The sequence below is a fragment of the Anser brachyrhynchus genome, assembly GCF_964034855.1.
Source record: "Anser brachyrhynchus genome assembly, chromosome: 7".
Taxonomy (NCBI): domain Eukaryota; kingdom Metazoa; phylum Chordata; class Aves; order Anseriformes; family Anatidae; genus Anser; species Anser brachyrhynchus.
In genome coordinates, this window is record NC_137701.1 from 6,593,392 (window position 1) to 6,617,176 (window position 23,785).

The 23,785-nt window shown below is 35.9% G+C and overlaps 1 protein-coding gene across 3 annotated transcripts in view; it reads left to right on the forward strand.

The window, feature by feature from the left end:
* Positions 1-23,785, forward strand: part of CALCRL (calcitonin receptor like receptor) — a 62,143-nt gene that overhangs the window by 31,182 nt on the left and 7,176 nt on the right. For all 3 annotated transcript variants that reach the window (XM_080598828.1, XM_080598829.1, XM_080598830.1), the window contains 11 exons: positions 3,467-3,566; positions 4,028-4,172; positions 5,498-5,608; positions 6,555-6,667; positions 9,571-9,662; positions 15,219-15,345; positions 16,941-17,094; positions 18,117-18,177; positions 18,297-18,363; positions 23,153-23,371; positions 23,740-23,781. In XM_080598828.1, coding sequence (XP_080454954.1) covers positions 3,516-3,566; positions 4,028-4,172; positions 5,498-5,608; positions 6,555-6,667; positions 9,571-9,662; positions 15,219-15,345; positions 16,941-17,094; positions 18,117-18,177; positions 18,297-18,363; positions 23,153-23,371; positions 23,740-23,781 — 1,182 coding nt within the window. In that variant the 5' untranslated portion in view covers positions 3,467-3,515. The remainder of the gene's footprint in view (positions 1-3,466; positions 3,567-4,027; positions 4,173-5,497; positions 5,609-6,554; positions 6,668-9,570; positions 9,663-15,218; positions 15,346-16,940; positions 17,095-18,116; positions 18,178-18,296; positions 18,364-23,152; positions 23,372-23,739; positions 23,782-23,785) is intronic.

The following is a 23,785-nucleotide window of genomic DNA, read 5'->3' on the forward strand; positions in this document are numbered from 1 at the left end:
AGGCTCTCCCTCCCATGCCACCCATACGGAGCTGCACTCTGACTTCAAGTCAAGTTTAAGGGTAACTGCCTTAGGTAGAAGCCTGAGGTTTTTCTTGATGCATTAAATGTGGTCAAGTGATTGAAGTTCAAAACAGTATTTTTCCACTTTTTATTTTTAATTTTTTTTTACCCTTTTGGCTTGTCATTGAAATGGGAAGTGTCTGGAGCTCAGCAAGGGCAACATTTATTCTTGGGAGGATGGGAAAAGGTTAAAAGTAGAAACAGCTGATGAGACAGGATGGATGGCTCTGTAGAGAAAGCAGGAGGAAGAGAAATGTGAACATCTGTTAAAGCTACACCAGTGACTTTTTTGGCTAAGTTCAGCTTGCAGTTCCTTTTGAATTCATTCTTCTTCAGTAGATGTCACTGCTATCAGTGAGAAACATTGCACGGGCCTGTGGAGTATCATTAATTTGGGCAATGGAGAATGCAATCAAGACAAAAAGCAGGCAGTTCAAGGTTGCTGAGTTGTGGTTTTGTTTTTGTCTTTGGTTGGATGTTTTCTGTTGTTTTTCAGCTGTCTTAGTGTTCAGTACAGCACACACTAAAAACAAAAATGAGATTTTGAAGATCTGATTTGCTATTGAGATTCGCCATTCTCTTCCTACTGACATTGTGTTTTACTGGGAAAGTCAGTAAGGCAGAACTGTCCTAGTGTGTCCCCACTGGCTTACAGTTTCCTTCAACAGCTATCATGTAAATCACAATCCTGATGGCTTTTGTTTGGATCCCCACTGTCTGAGTGGCACTGGGGGTTTCTGAATAAGCCTCTACCATCTTTTCCCTCAAGTTAACTTTCATTACACTCAAATTAATCTCGGTCCAATAAAGATGTCCTCTTATCCCTGCAGTAGAGTTGTCAAAGATGTTTAATAACAGAATAACAACTGGGGAAGCATTATTGTGTAAAGAAACCTGACAACGTCTCTCATTTACTGTCAATTTCCTTGCCTTGTGCATCTCCTACTTCCCAGCTGGGAGAGGCAGAGAACACTCCAAGAATTGTGTTTGGTTTTCAGCTCATCAGAACAGACGATTAATAAAAGCAGCCTTACTTTCTCTGGAGTGCTGGCTTGCTACCTCAGTCAATGAACTGAGCATGCTGCTGGCCATTCCTAAGAAAGTGTTTTATCTTCCTGTACAAGTTCTTGTCCAAACCAACTGGAATAGATTTTGAGTGAATGAATTCATCTGATGATGCAAGAAATGGTTTGCTGAAGTCCAAATAGGCATCTGAATGACCTTCACCCTGCATTTTGTAATTAAATCCAAAAGTAGTGATGTTCGGGAAGAGGATTTTTTTTGTCTATGTATAAGTTTTTGGCTTTGCAGTGAGTAACTGTGTGGACTGAGTGGAAAGCATTGAGTGAATTATAGACTTGACTTAATCTTTTATCTCCTGGGAAAAATTAATAATTTAATGCTGGATACTGGAATACTTGATAGGAAATGTCTACAAAACCACTAGATAAGAAAAGATTCAGACCCTTAAAGGAACCAGGCTACAGGATGACTTCTGATACTGTGAAATTGAAATGATCATGGGCTGTGAAGTGAAGCAGATGAATTCTGCCATTGCTTCTATGATATTATATCTTTTAGATAAATAAAAATAAGCAAGGTTAAGTGAGGGCAATATTTGAATCTTTATTTTAAATTTGCCATCCAACATTCCTTTTAGCAGAAGGATTTTTGGAACTATTGTAGAGAAAATTATTTCTAACTTCTTTGTATGCAAGTAGAAAAACAAATATTAAATTAAGGATGCTATTTTCTACTTGATTCCTCTCTTTCCTTGTTCTGCTCACATCATGTATGGCTTTTAACCCTATGCAGATGTGCTTTGGCATACATTGGAGAGAGAGAGAGAGAAGATTATTCCATTACTTTATATCCAAGTAGATAATTCTGACTTCCTTAGAAGGCCAGTGCTTTTTTTTTTTTTCTTTTCTTTCCCCACTAGGTAATTAGGCACAACTAAAATTGACTAAAGGATTGTAACAAATTTAAATTTATGCACCCCTGCCCTCTGTTGTCATGCAGAATTGAAATCATATTGCCTCTTTCTAGTTACGATGTCTTCATTTATGTTTTGTATTCAGTCAATCCTTAGTCATTGCACATGGATATTTAGATTGTTTTTATTACCAATGTCCTTAGTAATAAACACTACAAAAGTTGCCATTCTGTATGTGTCAGATAGTGATTTTTGCAATAATCAATTCACTGTAGTTCTCATCAAATATGGATTTTCTGAAGAACTATTAGAGTGCATTGTGAATATATTTCATGTATGTCAGTTGGTCTGTGTTCTAGTGTTTTAAGAACCTTCAGAACAGCATATTTGAATTTCAGCGTCTTGCTGAATTACCTGAGCAATTTCCAGCAATCAGTGTTAGAGGATTGCATGCCAGTGGTAAAAATAGAGAAAGATTACTGATACACTTTTACTCTGGGTTAAACAGGTACAACAGTAATTGATTTTACAACAGGCTTCTTGTATTTTCATCAAGTTTTACAATAAACAAGTGATCTCATATTTTGTAGTGTGTATAGCCTGTTCGTGCTAAATAGCTAAATTTAGCACAAAATGCTGTTCGTGCTATTACTCAGAATTCTATTCTTCTATTACTTATTCTATTGCAAAACAGGTGGTCAAGGTGCTTAAGAAATCATTTTGTATATTTTTTGCTTTAGGTGCATTGTACACTTCAAGAATCAAATTCTAGAATAGTTTGTGCTGTCAGATAATTACAGCTTTTTTGAATCGTTCTGTTATCTATATATTTTACAGCTACTGCATATACAGAAACTATTTTACAGCTTACAACTATCTCTTACCCTTTTTTATCCTTACAAGGTTGTGACTTTCAGTTAAAGCATCTACTTACTAGATCTGTTCTTCCAGAAATGGCAAAGCTAAAAATCAGCTGGTATGAAGAGAATAGGAAATAATTGTGTGTGTGTGTGTGTGTGTAAATCTAAGTCTACTTTAGAGTAAACTGAACTGCAGCATGGTCTAGTTGCCCGAAGCAGAGATGTCAAGGAGCCAACTTAGATCTTGGCCTTTGAAAGCTGTTAATTGCCACCTATTTGTCAGAGTGGGTACCAGCTTCCCAACTGGGACAAATCCTTCAGAGAAGTGGTGTTAGCTGAAGCAATGGGTGGCCCTTCCTGCCTCCCCTGTGAGAGATGGAGGTGTTGGTGCAGCAAAAACTTGGCTGCTAGAATTTGCTACTGGTGAATTGAGGGCATTTTCTTCACATCATATTGTACATCTCCATGTATATCACATGGCACCATGTGAGAATAAAATTCAGTGGACTTCCATTGACTTGTTCTAATGCAGAAAGAAAATATCAAGTCTTTTATCAGTTTTGGCTTTTGTGATTTACTACTTTTTTTTCCTGTTTTTTACATTGCAGTTTGAGTTCATTTGATTGCAACATAAAATACACTGCACCAAATACAAAAATGACAAAAAACTGGATAACATTTTTGCTGTTCTTCCTCTTGGTTACTATGGTGAGTTTTCTCTTTTTTTTGCTTTTTTTTCTTTTTTTAATGAATTCCAGTTTGTGTGTAATCCAGGTGTGTACAGAACACCAGAGAAATTGCTATTTTCTAAAAGCTAATAAGTTCAAATATAGTTTCCACAAAGCAGGATCTTTACTGCCTTATATCCTCCATTTATTTCCTATGCTAACAAACAGTAATTACCTCTGTTGAACCCAGCATATCTTTTGCTAGCAGAGAAGTTTATGGTAACAGTTGACATGCCTATATCAGCCAGAAAACTACAAAATCAGATCATCAGTAGTAAGATTTAAGATCACTTTCCTTCAGTAAGATAATATTCAAAATATAATATTTAAAGTGATTGAAGTTAAAGAAACTTGTATCAGTTTTTATGTGAGTAGTAGATCCAAATTCATTAAAAATACATTTAAAAGTGACTTGCTAAAAATAAGTCTTATTCTTCCTAGTTTTTTGCCACTGCCATACCAGCTGAGGGGCATCAGAATATGACAGACGACTTCGTTCAACTGAGTGTTACACGGAATAAAATTATGACAGCACAGTATGAATGCTACCAGAAAATTATGCAAGATCCCATTCATAGGAAAGAAGGTAGAGTTTATTTTCTTATAAGGTTTTCCAGAGGGAGGTGGTCGATAGATATAACGAAAGTAATCCAGGCTCCTTTTGTTATATTAGTCATTGCTTATATTGGTAACAATTTTTTCAGGTTCTATTCATACCATATTTTAGAAACATCATTTTGGAACTCACAGTAACACTGTGTATTACAGTGCATGTAATGCCCATTGAATTACATCCACTATATGGTAAATAGCACAAAACTTTTATTTCTGATGACATTAGAAAATTTAGATATTAGAAATTTAGATATTCTATTTAGAAAAAATAGATAATTTAAACAGATATCCAGATTAAAAAAGTGGAAATCATTTCCAACTTTATAACTTCTGAAAGCATTGAATGGTTTAGGGGGGGGAAAGAGATAATTACACAGCGTATTTTTCTCTTCTGAAATGTTTCTTTGTAGAAAAGCAATGTCTGGAGGTCAGAAATGGATACGAGTATGACAGTGTAAGTTTATGTCCAGCCCAGGGCACCACGAGTTTAAAAGGATCTGGACAAGTGGGAAAATCTCTAGATAAGAAGAAGGGGAACTATGTGATGTTTGAAATACGCATCATTTGAGATAGTTTAGGGGGCAGGGAGAATATGTTATTATGTCTTGAATAGAAAACTGAAGGAAAATACAAAAATATTTTCAGATCTGTAGGTAAGTCATTCTGCATGCCTACATATAGATATTAAAAATCTGTGTGAGTGCAGTGAGGCATTGAAATGGGCTCCAGAACAAGGACTCTCTGACATCCCTGTCCTGGAGCAGTTAGAGAAGTATCTGCAGGCTCAGTTCTATCTGAGAATAAGGAACTGTGGCTGCCTCCCATGTGGGCTTTCTGATGGCTTCTAGGATACCAGTGTGTTTTCCATGAGCTAATAAACACATATATAGAAGCTTGATGTACATCCAAAATGTAAGTACATTCAGTAAAATGGTCTTTGCAAATTTAAGGCTCTTTGTTCATGTGCATTATTCAGTCTGAATTGATGCATTTTGCTTTGCCCAAAGAATGTTACCCTACCATGCTCTAAATCTGATGAGGTAAATGATGATGTATTCTAAAACATGTTCAAAGAAATATATACGTAAGAAGCTGTTTCTATTACATGAAGTTATAATTAACTGTTGCTAAATTTTGTTTGCTTTTTTTTCTTTATGAAGAAAACTCATTGCTGCAAGTGAGAAACTTAACATATGCAGTGCTATATCTTACTTTTGAAAGACTTATCTTTCAAAAGATATCTTACTTGTGAAAGGAGGGTTGTTAGTTTGTTATCGGGTGTCCACTTGTTCGTAGGTCCTTACTGTAACAGGACATGGGATGGCTGGTTGTGCTGGAGTGATGTTGCTGCAGGAACTGTGTCAGTACAGCGTTGTCCTGACTACTTTCAGGATTTCAATCCATCAGGTAAGTGTGCATGGGCTTCTGCATCAACACATTGCTTAATAAAAAGCCTACTTTTTGCTCCACTCAAGTCACTAATGTACTAGAATTTAACTAACTCCAAATCCGTTATCTGTACTTTCCCTCTATCACATAGAATATTGGCAAGTTAGTGGGTTTTGTTGTTGTTTTTGTTTTGTTTTGTTTTGAAATGTGCCTTAGTAGGATTCTGCAGGTGAGGAAATACAAATAGAATTTAGATGACAGCTCTTTCTTCATAGAGACGAGGTTTTCCCTCTGAGAGATAAGCAGAAACATTATTTATTCTACCTCAGTTTAGCTGTTGAAGTCAAGAAGAGTTTCTCCAAATGAATCTTTTCCTATTTCTGTAAGCTTAACTTTGCTTTTGTGAGCATGTGGAAAATGTCATAGATGTCAACTCTTGTCTGCTTCTACTGCATTTAGTATTTCCCAAGGTCTTTTGATGCCTCTCTTCATTTGATTAGGTAGAAATCATTATACAGTTCCGGAAATTTTTCAGTCTGGTTCTTGAGCAGTTTCTCTGTTGATACTTTCCTGCCCGTCCAATCCTAATTTACCGTGGTAGGATGTCAGACATCAGTTTATGTCTTAGATGTTAAAGAAGCCATTCCTGTCACTTCATCTGGTAGTTCTGCATCAGTTTCATATATTTTGATACTTAACTGGATTGGAAGAGGAAAATCTATTTGTTTTCTTAAGAAGAACACATCATCAGTTGCCCTTGCCAAGCAAAAGCAATGGCCTCTAGTTTCTCAGAATTCGTAGTAACAAGCAGTGTCTCTCTAGTCATATTAATAAAGCTGTCATTTGTTTGCCAATCTTTTTTCGTGAAATACGAGGCATCAGGAAGTAGAACTTCAGTGCTGACTGTTGTGTTTTTGTCTTGTTTTTCTTTTTTTGTTTTTCTTTCCAACTACTTTGGCTGTAGAAAAAGTGACGAAGATCTGTGATCCAAGTGGGAACTGGTTTAGACACCCAGAAAGCAACAGGACGTGGACAAACTACACCCAGTGTAATATCTATACGCATGAAAAAGTGAAGGTAGGAAATGAACAAATGCATGTCACCAGTTAAGAAACTGGTCTGAAAAATTTAACATCTCAAAAATTAGGCAGCAGAGTTAATGTAACATCAAAATGCAATAAGAGAAAACATGCTGAATAAAAATGATGAATTGTTCTAAGCAGACTCAAAAAAAAAAAAAAGGCTTTCACAGCTGATTTTAACTGCTTGATTAGTATGTTATCATTTTTGTTTGTGGGTATTTTAAATGTGTACTAGTACTTGTCTATGTCATCCACAGTCACCTACTGTTAAGCAAAATGTACTCCTTAAAAGAACATCTGTTACATTTTGCTCTGTAATTTTGAAGTAGGGTACAAGCTCAGCAGAACTGCAGGACATTTGCACTTCTCTGGAAGACCTGCTGAGTGCATGGGTTTATCCAATTAACTCATAGTGGCAGAGATTTTCAGCAGGTCCACAACAGTTTTATTTGGACTTACTACATCTTCCAGGCAGCATTAAGAAGAACTGGGATTTTTTATTTTTTTTTTTAATTTTGTTTATTTTCCAATGTAATATGAAAAGCAGAGCTAATATTTTCTGTTTTACAAAAGTGTAGGCAAGCTGTAGTTGAGTGGATTGACCGCAGGATTTTTGGAGGCCAAAGGTTAGTAAATGATAAGAAGTGTTAGCTAGGGTTTGCTTTCCCTTGTGGCCCTTTCCCTGTGAATGTCTTGTGTCCTGGCTCACAAGAGCAATTTTTTTTTCAGTTTTTGAATTACTAAGCTGCCCACACAAATGGAAAAAACATGCATTGTGAGGTTTTTTTTTTCCTATGTATCAAAGGTAGACTGCGTGCACACTTATTTATGTGGGTATCTATATAGATGGCACTTTTATAGACAGTAGTTTAGCTTGGATGCCCATCCATTGACAGATTTAGGGAGAAAAATGTGGTAAAGCTCCAACTGCTTTCTGAGATAATCTGTGATATGTGAGGGTATAATGTATACAATTGCATATTCCTATCCCTCACCCCCACAAAAAGCCTCTATGTCCACTAATAGTATTCATAATGTTTATAAAACACATTCGGTCATGGGAAGAAGCAGTAAAATGACACCATAAATGCCCAAAAAATAGAAATATAAAATGTAAGGATAGATTGTGAGTGAATCTAGGCCTCATGGAAAAAAAGCAAAGTGACAGTAGATTGTATCAAGAATACTGCCATCTAGTCTAATAGGGACCCTAACTGCTTGCATCATTGCTGTCAGAGTGTTTAAGGTTATTTACCAAGAAACCACGTTGAGAAAAGGTGATAATAAAGCACTTTTGCATTGCTTTTTCTCAAATCAATTGAGTATGTCCATGGCAGTTTAATTCTATTCTTATTCTATAGTAGAGATATATCAACTCATTGATTCTTGCTAATATTTGACTAGAAACTGACAGAATGTTATTCAGAAAGGATTAGATCAATGCAGGTCTTCCTGTATGAATAATGTGAGGAGCTTCTTTGTGGCCTTCTTTCAAGGCAGGTTAGATAATGCACAATAAACACAGCTGTTGTCCATTGCTCAATTCTTACTGTCATTGTAGTCCCTAGCATACCACTGCAGTCCCTCTGTAGTCCCTAGCGTACCGCTGTTTAGGGCCAGTTCTAAATTGTGCAGAAATGTTCAAAATCTTAAACATGCTACTTTGTCTTAAATTGGTCACTGAATGAGGTTGTCATGTGGGATATGATATGGACCTTCCATAGAAATACGTACATAGACAGTCTTTACAGTTTCAGGGGTAGCACTTGTTTTCTCAATTCCAGATTTCTTATGAAAATTTCACTTAAACTACTGCATTGCTTTAACTCCTTTATTATATATTTAAATAAATAAATAATAACTTGAAAAATTCTAGCTATTCTACAATTCTTACTATTCTACAAATAGGTACCCTTGTCTCATCTAATAACATTTCTTAAAGCTTTACCTTGAATCTCTTTATGTGATTTGAAAAGTCCATATATATGAAGAAGGCTGCAACCATTCAGAGCTTAAATTGGAGTTACAGGTTTAGAGGACACACAGACTACGGAGTATATGAGCCCATGGATGCTCTTATTCTTCCTGATAGAATGTAGATAATTATACTCTTTTGTGATAGTAAAAGGTTAAACCCAAAGATCTTCATTTTCTACATGGTTATCTTGTATTTAATGCCAAATAAGTGATTTTGAGAAACAGATTCCATAATTGAAAGCAGAGTTTTGTCACTAGAGAAAGAATTGATGTTAACATGTATATATGCCAAGTATTTACTTCACCAGTTCTTCGTTTTTATTTTTGCTATGTACCTAGCTTTTCATAATACTGGAACTTGATGGTAGATTTATTAAATAATAGCATTTAGTCTTTACTATTTTTGAGCCGTTAATTTTTTTCATTCTTGAAATGAAAGCTAACGTTCCAGTATCACAATCATAGCTTCCTTGGAAGGAAGTAATTTTCAAATGATAGGAGAAAATTTTATGAGCAAAAAATAAAAAAATTCATATGTAAAGCACACTAATATGTTTTGCTTAAGAGATGCATAAATGCATCTGAGTCAAGCCTCAGACAGGAGAGCACCCAGCACAGTAGCATAAATAACCAGATTTATATAAATACTCAGAAGAAACATAGTTAGTATATAGTTTAAAAAAAAATAATGTTTGAACTGCTAAGCCATAGCAACTTCAATCAATCTGTTATGTGCCCTACAGAAAGAGATTTTAGTAAGATGTTGATTTGCAGGATTCTGGATTTGATTCATCATTATCAGTAATGTTTTTATTACCTTCATCCTGTTATAATCATTTTGAGGTAAAAGAGATGTGTTTGTACTTATTAATAATAGTTGTGTATGCATCACAAGTGCTTGATTTTGTTCTTGTATTGCAGACGGCTCTGAACTTGTATTATTTGGCCATCATAGGACATGGTCTCTCAATTGCATCACTTTTGATTTCTCTTGGCATATTCTTTTATTTTAAGTAAGTATAAGTAAAATTCTTTACTAAATATTAGTCATTGCATCATAGTTTCAATACTTTTAGAACACTAGATATCCCAGAAAATTAGACAGAACAAGAAGGTGAAAAAACCCAGTATATTGGATTGGCATTGAACATGATGATATAATAAAAATTTAGGTTTCTTTTCTCAGATACCTAAAATCCCAAGTCTTCAAATTAAAAAGTGTAGCATATGTTGAAAATGGGAAATGGGAAAATGGCACTAGAAAACATAACAATTATTAAACAAGTGTTTGCGAGGGAAGGAGGGTTGCTTGCTTGCTTGTTTGTTTGTTTTTAATAATAATTGAAGGTGTGGGTATGTCAAGCATGGACCAAAGTAAACAGCAAATGGAAGGCAAAATACTGATGATATATGATAAAGTAGTATTCCAAAGTAGGTAGCCACAAAATATGATGAATTGTAAAGAAAACAAAGCTAAGAGCAACATTAGGAACGGGAACAATAAAAATAATCCCCCCCCCTTTTTTTTATTCACTATGTTACAACTGTGATGGCATGCCTTATCCACTGAATACAAGTTAATATAGTATCTTCTGGCAAGAAAGTTTGAGCCCTATATTACCAATGTCACGACAAAGTGCAGCATACTGCAGGGATCTTTTAAAATTACATCTGCTTAGTACTTCACATTTTGCGAACTCTTTCCTGTGAAAGATTTTTTTTTTTCTTAGAAGTTGATGAGGCTTAGTAGAAAGCTTAAACCAGGATCATTGAAACCAGTGTTGCCACATGAGCAGAGCTGAGGCAAAGTGCAGTGCTGTCAGAGATGAGCTGTTAGCTCTGCCAAATGCTGCACTGCACAATGCAGGCTTTCCTTGTTAACTCACAGTAGTTCAATCTGCATCGATTTTCATTAGAAAAGAAAGATCTGCTCTACAGACTCACGTGTTTCTTACCACTACCATCTCACCACACCCTTAATTGTTCCTAATATGTAAATATGAGTAGCACATATACCAGTAATGGTGGGGCTGGGTCAGATTTTGCTTTTCTCATGTTCTGGACTTTGATTTGATTTGATAGGGGTCGCAACTATCTGCTAAAAATCATCCTTGTTAGTCACACCTGGCTGGCTATCATGTTTCCAATTTAGATATGCATTATTTGCAATAAATTCCTAACAGTGTTTCAACTTAGTAGCTTCTCTTCGAAATACAGTACTCAAGATTACTTCTCAGCTTTTTCTGACTTGTTCCCAACTATTTCCAAGTTCACTTTCCTTCCACAAAATCAAAACATGAAAAGGCCCCAAGTCTTTATAAGGTTGATTTTGCATTAAAAAAGTGCAATGCTATTACTGTAAACCTTACAAGAAAAAGTTTAAGGTTAAAAAAAAAAATAAAAATCTCCCATGATAGAAAAAATGCTTTGACATAGACTTCTAAGGAGAAAATAAAAAGGTATTGAATATGATTTTAAGAGCTCAGAGACGGTAAAGAATGATTTTTCTGTACTCTAATATGAAAACCAAGCCAATTCCATCTCCACTTGTGGCAGTTACTGCAAAAGAGGGTGGTTTGCTTTGCTACCATTATAACGATGTTATGTTTGTCATATCCTCCAGGGATTTTTTTCTCCCTCTGGTAGAAGGATCCTCTATCCTCAGAGAACCACATGGAATTAATCCAGATCCACAAACCACAATTCTAGACTGTGGTTATGTTCAGATATAAAAGGAAATTGCAAAATTTAAAGGAAGCTAAAGAAAGTTCTCTACAAGCTGTTCTCTTGGGATGTGCAGTTCCTCTAAAGTATTTTTAGTACCAGAAGGATATTTAAGGATCTAGATTAATACCAGGATGTATTATGTATCGGCTGAGCGTTGTGTAATTATTCATAGCTTTAACAGGTGGACTTTTTTCTTTTCTTTTTTCTTTATTTCTCTTTTGCTATTGTGTGTGGGTGCTTATGAACTTGTCATGTTTCCAAATAATTTATTCTGTTAGCAGATTGATAGTTTCTAGATGACATTTGCTGACTTGCGGACCATTAGAATATCTCTAGGGTTGATCAGAAAGATGGGATATTTCTCCATAGGAAAATTGACTTTTTTTTTCAAATATCTTCAGTTTTTCAAGTATAAACTATTTAGATTTTGACCTTTTTTTTTTTCAGATTTTAGCGCATTTTATTTTTCAATTGAAATTCTTTTTCTTCAGAAATCTCATTAGAAATACTTTGCCAGTCTGTGACTTGTGTTCTCCAAGTGGGTTGGAGTTCTTATTTTAAAAATAAGCTATAAGCTTGGAACTCTGATCTTCCTATCTGACAATTCATCTATGACAGATAAAAGTAACTTTTTGCAGTGGCTCTGCATTCTCATTCTGTTACGTACTGTAAATCATACATGTGTCTTATAGGAAGTTTTTCTTAAAATAGTTCTAAGGTTGTTTTCATAAAGAAAAATAGGCAACAGAAAACAGAATAGAACAACGCATTCAGAGAAAGGGAAGCTATAATTTCAAAGATACACACAAACAAAAAACAAACAAAAAAATGAAAAAAAGGAGAAACTGTTAATCAAGCATCATGTCAACTCATATGACAGCACTCACAGAGGTTAGCAACACTAAACATAGACTGGGCAAACAGCTGGATGATAGGAACCCAGTATCTATCAATCTAAGTAACTTTAAGTTAATTTCAGCTGAAAGGCTAATTCCCCGCGTGTGGATATATGGATCTCAGTAGTTGAATCTTGCTGTATTTGAGTATCTTAAGAAAAAAAAAAAAAACCTACAGAAATGTCTGGGTGTTTTTGAAAATGTTAGCTTTTTTTTTTCTTTTCCAGAAGTACTGGAGAAATGATTTTTTCCATAGTGCCCAAGACGTAAAGGAGTCAAATTAAAAGAGGAAATATATAATTTAGCAGGAGGTCTATTTTTATTTTTCTGCACAGGGTTTAATCCAGTGATAAGTCATTTGAATAGTCTTAGATCATAATTATGAGAATTAAATGATTTTAGAGCATTATGTCACTAAGAAAAACAGAAGAAGGCCTTTAGGAAGGGTAACAGAAAAGGGAGGGTGGGGAGGCTTAGGAAGAAATCCGTTTATTACCAAAAGCAGTCTTCGTTTTTAAATGTCAGCAGTCTTGCTTTCTTGTTTCTTGTCCGGTGATCCTTTCAATCCTTTTATGCATGGGTGGAGGTGGGTGTGGATGGGTGTGTTTGAATATTCAACAGGAACAGCTGCTGGATGACCCTGAGAGATGGCCCCATTAGCTGTACGTGCTTTTCCTTGCCTCTGTGTTGAATCTTAACAATAAGCAGACAGACTTCCAGAGTTCTTCAGGACTTGTTTACACAGAGCTGTTAGCTGGAATCTTGTGTTGCTTGCTTTCTTTCTATATGAGCCATATAGGAAAAAGATATAGATACATACTCAAAGAATATAAGAACTATGCATATTTTAATAATCAATGCTTTGTGTTTTGGGCATTAAAAGCAAAAACAAAAGTTTAAAAAAAAAAAAAGAAAAAGCCTCATGAGATATACTTTATCACGTAACTTAAATCCATCGCTGTGTTCTGTATTTTGGACATTTTTTCCTGTTTTCCTCAGCCAAATAAAGCTTGGCAACCAGGAGTTTATGTAGGGTTGATCTGTGTGCTGTGTGGCACCGTTGGTTCCTGGAGTGGTTTCCTTCCCCTGAATTCAGTGTATTTAGCCTCAGGGCTCCATGGTGTGATTTGCAGAAACTCGTCTGCCTGATTCCTGGTATTGCGCTGTGCATATCTGAACCTATTCGCTTACTCCTTGTATCTGTAGGATGCTTCATGCACGCTTCTTGTGATAGTTGCAAAGAATGCAACCAAGGAGTGTAATCTCTATAGACATTCTTTTTTGACCATGTTTTTTGTTAGTGGGGTCATTTGTTTTCATGTTTCATCCATCGTTATTTCAACACGCTCCTCTAGCTTTTGAGACTATTCCATTTCTGTATTTCTCTCTCAAAATATAAAGTTCTTCTCCTTCCTGTCCTGCTGGCCCCCAAATTAAAGCTAAATCACCAATGTCTATACTTTATCTTTATTTCAGGCATGCTGTTTGAAAAAGCTAGAAAACTTAGAACTTGATTTCCACTCCGCCCGCCCCATTTGACAATTCAGACTTGTCCCCTGCTGACCCTGTCCGTGTATTTCTGATATCTCTACAAGTGAAGAGCAATTGCATGTGAAAGTGATAGACTTTACCCCCCAGCTGAGCTGTTCCATTTTGTGAATTAGTTGTACATCATATTGCTGCCTAAAACATGGAGGGAGGGAGATGCAGTTACACAGCACAGGCTTCGGTAACTGGGTTCTTCCTTGGAAATAACCAACGGGCATCTCCACTGTTCCCCAGCCTTTAGTCACCTCTCTCTGCCAGTTGGGTAGGTTACTCTGAGGGACATGAACGCTGCAAAATGGGCTCTGTTCCCATCTGCTGCCACTGGCATGCCGTATGACTATAAACAAGTCAGCTTGTTCTTATGTGCTGTGCACCCCCTATTCTAAACCTAAAATGATCATTTTTGCCCTTTTTTTTTTTTTTAAAAAAAAAAACTGATCATCTGCTTTTATAGCAAAATGGATGTTATTTGTTCTTTCAGGAATTTTGTGCTTTAATATCCTAATGATCTGAATTGTTTTTATTTCTATGTAGGATTTCTATCTTTTATGTCTGTAAAATTGAATATTTTTTTTTTTTTGGAAAAACTTTCATTAGAAGTACTCCTGTCTCTTGCAGTGGCACTAAGCTAGACCTGATGTATATAGAATGGCACATAAGCAGAAATCTGCTATGACTATGTTCAATGTTAGCTATAGTTTAGTATTATTGAATGTTTGGGTTTGTTTTCTTTTTTTAAACATTTGAAAGTATATTTTTACTTTTAATTTTATTGCAACGTTCAAATGAAATGTTGAAAATGAACACAAATGCACTTATATACGGCGTTTTATAACTGTTAATATTCTGTTTTTAACTTGGTTATATACAAGTTCAGGTAAGTTATTCACTATTTACTTACTGGGTATTTCTGTAGCTATAGGATTAGGGAGGAGAAGTGACTGAGAATGTGAGTAGAACAGTATTGTCCTCCAAAAATCCTGACAGATCTGGATAAATGAAAACATAGGGTAGAACAGCTTCCTCAAGCTCAGGTATGATGGTTAATTGGGAAATCATCAGGCACTAACAAAAACAAATGTATAAATCATACAAAATGTGTTTATATATTACCCATATCAAAATCCTTTTTAAATAACCACTACAAAGCAGGTCTTTAGTTGTAAATGTATTGGAGCTGAATGTATGGACTTTCCTCCTGTGGTCAAATAAGTGGAGATTAAGGGGAGGTGTTACCTTTCACATTATTCTATTAAATTTGAACTGGAGTTGAAGAAAGGGTTGATGTAAGACTGCATAATAAATAAAGAGCTCTAGTATTTCAAAATTTCAGAGTTGTCCCCAATTACGCATAGCTGTCCCCTCGTGTATTCATTTGTTCTTGTTTCTCTTTTCTAGGAGCTTGAGTTGCCAAAGGATTACCCTGCATAAAAATCTATTTTTCTCTTTTGTTTGCAACTCTGTTGTAACGATAATTTCACTGACTGCAATAGCCAACAATCAGGAGTTAGTTGCAACTAATCCAGTAAGTGAAAGTATATTTGGCAGCCTTGTTGATTTGTATGTGAACAACTTCAGCAATGCAGAAGGATAAATGAGGCATGAATAGTTGATGAAATGATGTACACAGCAAGGTTAAAATGTTCAGTAACGGTGTAACCATGTTACATATTACAACAGATGGCTAACAGTGATTTGGGCATTTCACATTTGAGGTTTCGAAATAATAAAACAGCTTCAGACAGAGCATACTGAACTGCTCTTCTGAATTTGTACAGATCACTTCTGCACTGAAACAACTACAAGGAAGCAGCCTGTTCTAGATGATGTCAGAGAGGTTGTGACAGTTGAATTCACCAAGGAAGAGCAGTTAAAAAAAAAAAAAAAAAAGGCTCAAGAATGTATTTGAAGAATATATCTTCACTGTCAGCTACTTTCATGTGGCTTTCGCTTTGCCATCTTGAGTTGAAATGGGAATTAATTTTTCTGTGAAGGGAGATCAAACTGACAAAAACAAAACATTCAAAAAAAAAAAAAAGAGCAGACTAAAAAAGCCAACTCTTAGGGTCTGATTTGTCTCTCTCTCATTTCCTGATAATACTGGGTTAAGTGTGAATCAGTAGCCTCTCCCAAAAGGCTAGGAGTTATAGCAACGGAAGAGCCTGAAAATCAAATACATAAACAAACAAATCCCTAACTATGGCTATATTTTTATTTGGACCTGGAAGATAAATTTAAATTCTGTGAAAGTTAGGGCAAAAATCCAAAAGCTGTTGGAATCAAGTAAAAAGATCAATTCTCTTTATCCTTTCAAAAGCTCATAAAAATTCTGGATGATACGCTTGAGATAGCTGCTAATAATCATCAGTAAGTTAATTAGGTAGTAGAACGTGGTAAAGCAATATTGTATTTGGTTTAAGCTAAGTGCCAGAACGAGATCAATCAATTAAATGCAGCAATGTCAGAAGAAAAAAAGAAGGTATACTGTGTCTAAAAGAGCAAGTTATAACTTCTTTTTAACAATCTCACATTTTATTCTTCACAATAAGCTACAACCATTTCAATTGACGAATATCAGAGGATATTTTGAATACAGAGATATGCCAACAAGAAAGCTTCTTATTAGAACCTACTGTATGAGTTGTCCCCTGGCCCTAAGTTCAGTTATGACTAGATTGAAATTGGGATCTTTTTAAGTGTTTTCAAAATGTAAATCATTCGCTATGGTGTGACTAGTATAACCGAAGGGGAATTAGCTTCATCAAAGTACATCTTCTCATGCAGTTACCATTCGATAATTTAAAGACCCCCTTTTGACTGGAATGGTCAATTGTGTCAATATTTACAATAAAGGGAAATATCATTACTGTTCTCTGCCAGTATGCTGGAGAAACTCAAAGTTCTCATGTCTGCTTTAATAAGAATACAGACGCAGTTACCAACTTGGTCACTATGAAGTATGGAAATTTAATTCCATAAAAATAAAAAATATGTAAGCATAGTGAAAAAAGAATTAAATATGAATATTTGACTTGAGCAGTATTTTTTCCATTTTGCAAATAAATCTCTGTGAGATTTCTGCAACTTATGAGTGTATGTTGTACTCTGTTTTTTCTGCAGATTAGCTGCAAAGTGTCACAGTTCATCTACCTGTACCTAATGGGGTGCAACTACTTCTGGATGCTGTGTGAAGGCGTTTACCTGCATACTCTTATTGTGGTGGCTGTTTTTGCTGAGAAACAGCACTTGATGTGGTATTACCTTCTTGGCTGGGGTATGCAATTTCACATTCTGTATTGTCAGGCCAATGTTATCTTTTACTCCTTTTCATGAGAATTTGAACAGCTGTCCTGTTGCTTCTCTGCACTGGCAGCTTTGAACAATGATGACACACCCCTTGTCTTTGTCTGTGGTGTTTTAACAGGCTTAGAAATATTAATGTAGGAAGTTGTATGTACCTCTATCTTTGCTGAAAGAGAGATTATGCATTACTGGAGTCAGGAAGCGACTCCTCCTTTGTGTAGAGAAAATAGTCTCCTATTATAAAAAAGACATTAAGAAGTAATTATTCATTGTTCCTCATCTTGAAGATGTTTATTCAGGAACGAATGTTTGTTTTCAGAGAAGTCTGGCCACGTCTAGGGTGGAGGGTCAAAACTGAGTTAGAGATGGCCAAGGATTTATTTTTCCAGCAGTTCCATTTGACCTGTATTGTTCACTAAGCAAATACAGAATAGCAGTAGCTAAAGATCTCAAGTAATGTCAGTATTAAAACTAACAAGCTAGACGTGGTGGTTTCAGGTAATGCACAAGAGCATATTCACAAATTGCAAGTGAGAACTTGCACTTCATTGTATGGGCACATTCAGCTGTAACATGACATGGGACAGCTAGAAATACTGGTACCACAACAGACACAGCTGATTATATATAAAAATATACTGATATTTTTAGTATTACTTAGTATTTAGCATTACTGTAGATTGCAGTCTGAAAAAAATGTGTTAATAAAGATTGATTGTTACGTTCTAAATAGTTATAATTTGATTTGCCTTTTCTATCTGTACATTTGTATGGATTTCCTGATAAGACAGTGGGAATAAGGTTTTATACACTCCTCTGAAAGAAATCTGGGAAAACAGAGACTGAATTGATGTTACTTTATTTGCTCTGTGGTTGTATATAATTTGGTTGAGATGAAAATATAGAGGATCGCTGCAAGAGAGGCATGTTTGCTTAGCTAGTTACATACTATGTAGGTTTACATATGAAGAAAATATTGTTTTCTCTTCACAGGTTTTCCACTGATCCCTGCCTGCATACATGCTGTTGCTAGAACTTTGTATTATAATGACAAGTAAGTAGTATCTCAAACAGCTTTGCAAAACTGTTATATTTTCTTTAAGGAAAAGAAAAAGGAATAGAACAGGTAACAAAATACCAAATGTTTTTACTTTCCCTGTTTGTTTTCTCCAGCTGTTGGATCAGCTCTGATACTCATCTGCTGTACATCATCCATGGCCCTATTTGTGCTGCTCTATTGGTAGGCATTTTTCAGATAATTTGTTTTTCTTGCTTTATTTTTATTTTTTTTAATTGTTTTTGGTGGTCTTATAAATTGGTAAGAGCCTAAAGCTAACAATGACTCATTCTCAGGACTCTCAAGGCAGCAGGTATCTTGGACACAAAAGACACAGAAGTCTTGACCTTATTAAGGAGCTATTACACAGATCTTTGACACTGAAGACAGTAAATTCTAAATAAGTAACTGAAGACTCCACTTATATATAAGTCAACATTGTACTTCAGTTACTCTAGGACTGACTCTAACCTATGAAATTCAGTCAATAGTTTATTTCTACATAGGTGCATTATAAAAGAAAACACTAATATGGACCTACTTATCTTAACAGAAACTTCAAGCAGATCTGGCAAAGGTATTATAATAATGGCTACTGACTCTCTTTATGCTTTTCAGTTTATGCAAGGAAATTCAGTAAGAATGAAAAGATAGATTAAGAAAACAATTTTGGAAACAATTTGGTTTCCAATCTATGTGAACTTCCTTTTGTGTTAAACTGTTAATAAATATTTGCAGAGGGCATTCTGCACATACAGAATTCTTTCTGAAGACCATTTCATAAATCCTGCGGTTCTTGTGACTTGCAGTTTCATTTACAGTGAAATTAGCTGGTGAATATATATTTTGAAGATGGTGTTGATATTATGACACACATGAGGTCCTCTGCACGAGAAGCCAGAAGCAGTCTGAGATCCTTGGTGTGTTACTAACTACTGATAATCCCTTGTCCTGTTAGTCAGGTCAGCCGTATATGTTATTATAAAGACAGGTTAACTAGTATAAACTTAAAACCAATTCTAAATCCTTTCTATTTTTCTTCTCTCCAATTTACACAAAAGATGAAATCTTGCTTGCACAGAAAGTGAAAGGATTTTTTGCTCACTTCAGTAGTACCATGTTTTACCCAGCAAATACATGCTGTTCTCCACTGCCTTGTGGGTCATTACTTCCTTTGTCTAAGTGTCTCTTCACGGATATATCACTTAAGTAAAGCTCTTTAAAGCTGAGATATAATTTATCTTAGTCAGAGCCTGCCTAAACAATAACAGAAAAAAAATGTATTATGAGAACTATAACATTGTTCATGAAGTGACCTCATTTTAGGATATAAGATCATTTTCTTCTTCCCAGCAGTGGCCTCCACAAAACAACTCTAAAAATAGTGGCAAGACTCCCACTGATTTCAAATCCACGGAATGAGTCCCAAACTGTCAAGTCTTCTTTCCACTCAAGGCAACACTAAGAATGTCTTCTGATTTTATTGGAGGCATAATAATCTTCTATACTTGCTTGGTTTTGATAGAATCTATGTCCATTCTCTTTGCAATTTACAAATATGTATACCTGTGATATTCCTATATTTCTCGTGAGCTGACTGAAAGTATTTCTCTTACATTTTTCTCACCTCAGTACAATCAGTAAATTTACGTGAAAATCACGAAGGAGTAATGAAGGTCAGACACAACTATACGTCTTGACTGTGATGTGTGTGAAATGAAAATACCTTAAAGGAATTCCTTTCCTTTTTGATCACAAAAATTAATATGTCAATTCAGAAAAGACAAGCCAGGGATAAAGACAGAAGATGAAATGCATGTGTTCAGACTTGGTGAACAGAACCCTCATTTGCTTTAGCAGCTTGCTTGCCAGATACAATTTTCACACTTTACTAAGCATGACCTGCTTTAGTAGAAATTTAAGTAACACTATTAAACTGCAAATTAGATAACAAGGGAAAAGACACTGTTTCTATTTGCAGAAGCAAGATCTCAAAGAGCACAAAGATTGTCAAGGGGATGCCAGGAGGAATTGGCAGAAACCATTGAGTATTAGGCCTGTAACTTTTGTACATCACTGAAAATCCTACATGATGTTAGCAACAACTCTGCTGGTCCTTGCTTTTGCATAACTGTGGCCAGATCCCTGCCAAAAAAACTGCAAACGGGAGCAGACCTAAGTTCCATTTTGATTGGCGTTGTCTCCAGTTATGCATTTAATTGCTAATGTTTGCCTAATCAACCACAACTAAAGAAATAGTGTGGGAATGAAACAGTAGAGGGTGATGTTAGTTATTACGCTAGCCAAATGTTGATCCAAGTGGAGGCAGTCTTCAGTGTAGGCTTCAGATATGCCAGTGCACTAGTGTTCTAGTTTGCATTGGTGTCACTGAAAGAGTAGATTGAGCATGGCAGAACATATTGACTTATAAGCTCAGCTAAGTTCACAACTCTGAAGGCAGAACCTAAATTCTGCTAAGTTCCTAGTGAAGGTTCCAACATTTCATCTAGGATTGCCTTCTCTGCCTTTGTTTCTATTTTTGTTCATTTGCCTGGTTCAATTTCCCGGTCACTATGAAGCTGCCAGTATTATTCTATGTGTTCATCTGCAGCTGGCACACCAGTATTTCTTTGGGATTTTACAAACAACCATCACAGTCAATTTGATGGTAATATATACACAAGTACTTGCACAGGCCTATGTTTGCTTAAATGTAAAAATCTACTTGCTACCTTGCTAAAATCAAGACCCATTTTCATCACTTCAGTAGGAGTTTGGTTCATCCTGATCTCACTGTATTTGTGACAGAAGAGATACTCATCAAAAATCGGTGCTACATACTTCCACTAATACTTACACTGCTCTTGTCAAGCCTTTCCTCTGCTTTGCCTCATTCATCTTTTCTGCTTGTCCGAATATCTACTTGCAAACTCTGGATATGTTTATTTTTGTGCTTTTTGGCTTTGGTGAGTAAGTGGAACAATGAAATTGTTCCACATTTCATCATTTTGTAAACTGTGCATTTTATTTACACAAAATGTAAATTTGAGCATTTCATCATTTTGTAAATTCACCAGGTGGTTTTTTACTCATAGCTGCTGCAAAGTTCATCTTCACTCAACATTCAAGGACAGTATTACAGGGGTTGGCCATGCTACTAAAACACAAGAAGGGTGAAAATTGAGAGAGAGAGATGCTGAGTTAATAATCTAAGTGAGAAGGATTAAATTTAGAAATGGAGAAAGGACTTATTGTCTGTGTGTGCTGTAGGAAGTTGGATGAGGATCATGGGCTGCATAAAATCTAAATAAATCCCTTGATAGAGAACCAGGAGACCTTGGTTACTTATACAAAGCCAAAAGGTAGTTGGAAGCTTCCAGAAGAAATTCATGCAATAGTTTCCTATATAAAACAATTTCCTGTTAAAATGATTTAAATAGCAAGTAAGTAGAATATAAATAACATAACATATCTGTCAAGGGCCATGTTGCCATAACAATACACAGCTGTTTATTGTGAAAACCTTAACTGACATGCCAGGAACTCTGCCAGGGTTATGGAGAACATGGTGACACACATGGTCTGAAATGGCTTCCCCGTTTGCACTCGTCCTACGGAGAGGCAGAGGCCTCTTCCTAGACAATGAACTCCTAGTTATTTTAGAAGGGACTCGTCTGTCTTTTTGCTGGCTTCTTCCCTACCCTGCCTCTCCTTTTCTCTCTAGATAATTGTTGACAGTGAAAGACAGTTATCTGGAAGAAGAGATAAAAGGCCCAGACTCTAGCTCTCTGCCTTCCATAGTGTGGGTTCCCTGTACAGCATTGTCTGTCCTCTTGTGCCCCTGGGCAAGGTGCTTGGGCTGGCTGTGCTTTCAAGGGCTCTTCTAGCTCTAGCTTCTCTAAGGGGTTGCCATTATTTCATGATAGAGGAAAATAGTGTAATCATCCCTACCATTGCTGTTGCTCTGGTTATTCTTGTCATTAGGCTGTTGGGTGGGGAGGGGGGGGGGGTGTTTATTTTACATGGAAATGATAAGAGAGTGTTGTACTTTTGTTTTTTGGTTTAGGTTTCTGTTTTGAACTGTAAAAATAAATGAGAGTCTTAGGACAGAAGGGACTGTAAATTAATTATTTTTTTTAAATAAAATCACAGCAATGATGAAGCTTTTTTAGTCTTTTAATAATCAAGGTTGTAAAACAAACCTAACTGATCACTGCAATCTAAATAGGCAAGGAATGGTAGATTTTAAACCACTGAGGGTCAGATTTTTGCAGGACCTCGACTGTAGAGACCTGTGCTCTAGTTGCATATATGATACATTATTACTATAGAATCATTGAATCTTTATGGGCTAGTTTCAATCAGACTATGACCATTACAGACGCTGCTGTGATATCCGTGTGCATTGCTTACCTTCTCCCAGAAATTCTTTTTTTAAAAAAAATAAATTGCGTCTCCTACAGGGGCATTAAAATAGCTGAAAGCAATATAAAAAATATCTTACATACTGGAGATCACACCTCTAGGGACATTGGCTTGGACCTGTGGTCTTCCATAGGGTGCTGCTTGTGCAGAAATCATGGCCAGCGATTGATTTCTATGCGTTCTTTTTATAAAACAGCTACTGCCATTCTGTTTTTTAAAGTTAAATTTGTTACAAACATCTTTCAGCTTTGTACTGTTACTGTAATAGCAGAGAGAAAGGTACAGGGGCTGCTAACAGTAGAATATCAACAGTTATCTGGATGGACGTTTGCTTAATAAGTTAGAAGAATGGACTTTGGCATTATACGTCAGAGCCCAACCTTATTCTCTTAAGATGTTTTCATCAAATTTTAACTTGTTCTTACTATATAACCAGAATGGTCTCTATGCGTTGTATGTTCCTTTTGAGTTGCCTGGTTTTCAGCATCACAAAATAGTGGGGGGATTATTTTCAGAGTCTCTTCAGTGTCATTTTCTTTTCCAACAGGTGAATCTCTTCTTCCTGTTGAATATCGTCCGTGTTCTCATAACGAAGCTGAAAGACACCCACAAGGCAGAATCCAACCTGTACATGAAAGCAGTGAGAGCTACCCTGATTCTAGTCCCCCTGCTTGGCATTGAGTTTGTGCTGTTTCCATGGCGACCAGAAGGCCGGATTGCTGAGGAAGTCTATGACTATGTGATGCACATCCTTATGCATTACCAGGTAGGAAATATTAAATAGTTTTTGCCCACTTGAGCTAGATAGGTGTTGCTATGTGAAGCAAATAAAGGAGCAATGATCCTGTTATTTTAGTTTTTAAAGACCTTTATGCAATATTTCTATAAATTAGTTCAACTTTCTCAATACACTGAATTTTCTTTTTTTAAAAGAAAGAAACGTACCATGGTAGTCAGGAGGCCCACTACTTTTTAATAAGGTAGTTTTAGAAATGATTCACAGATTTTAGATTTGTACTACACTTTCTTTGCTATCTGTATTGAAACTTTATCAGGAACATCTAATTATCTGAAACTGGAAAAAAAAAAAAAGTATGTGCATGTGAAATAAAGCAAAATCTTTTCATTTTGCAGGGTCTACTGGTGGCTACAATTTTCTGCTTTTTTAATGGAGAGGTAG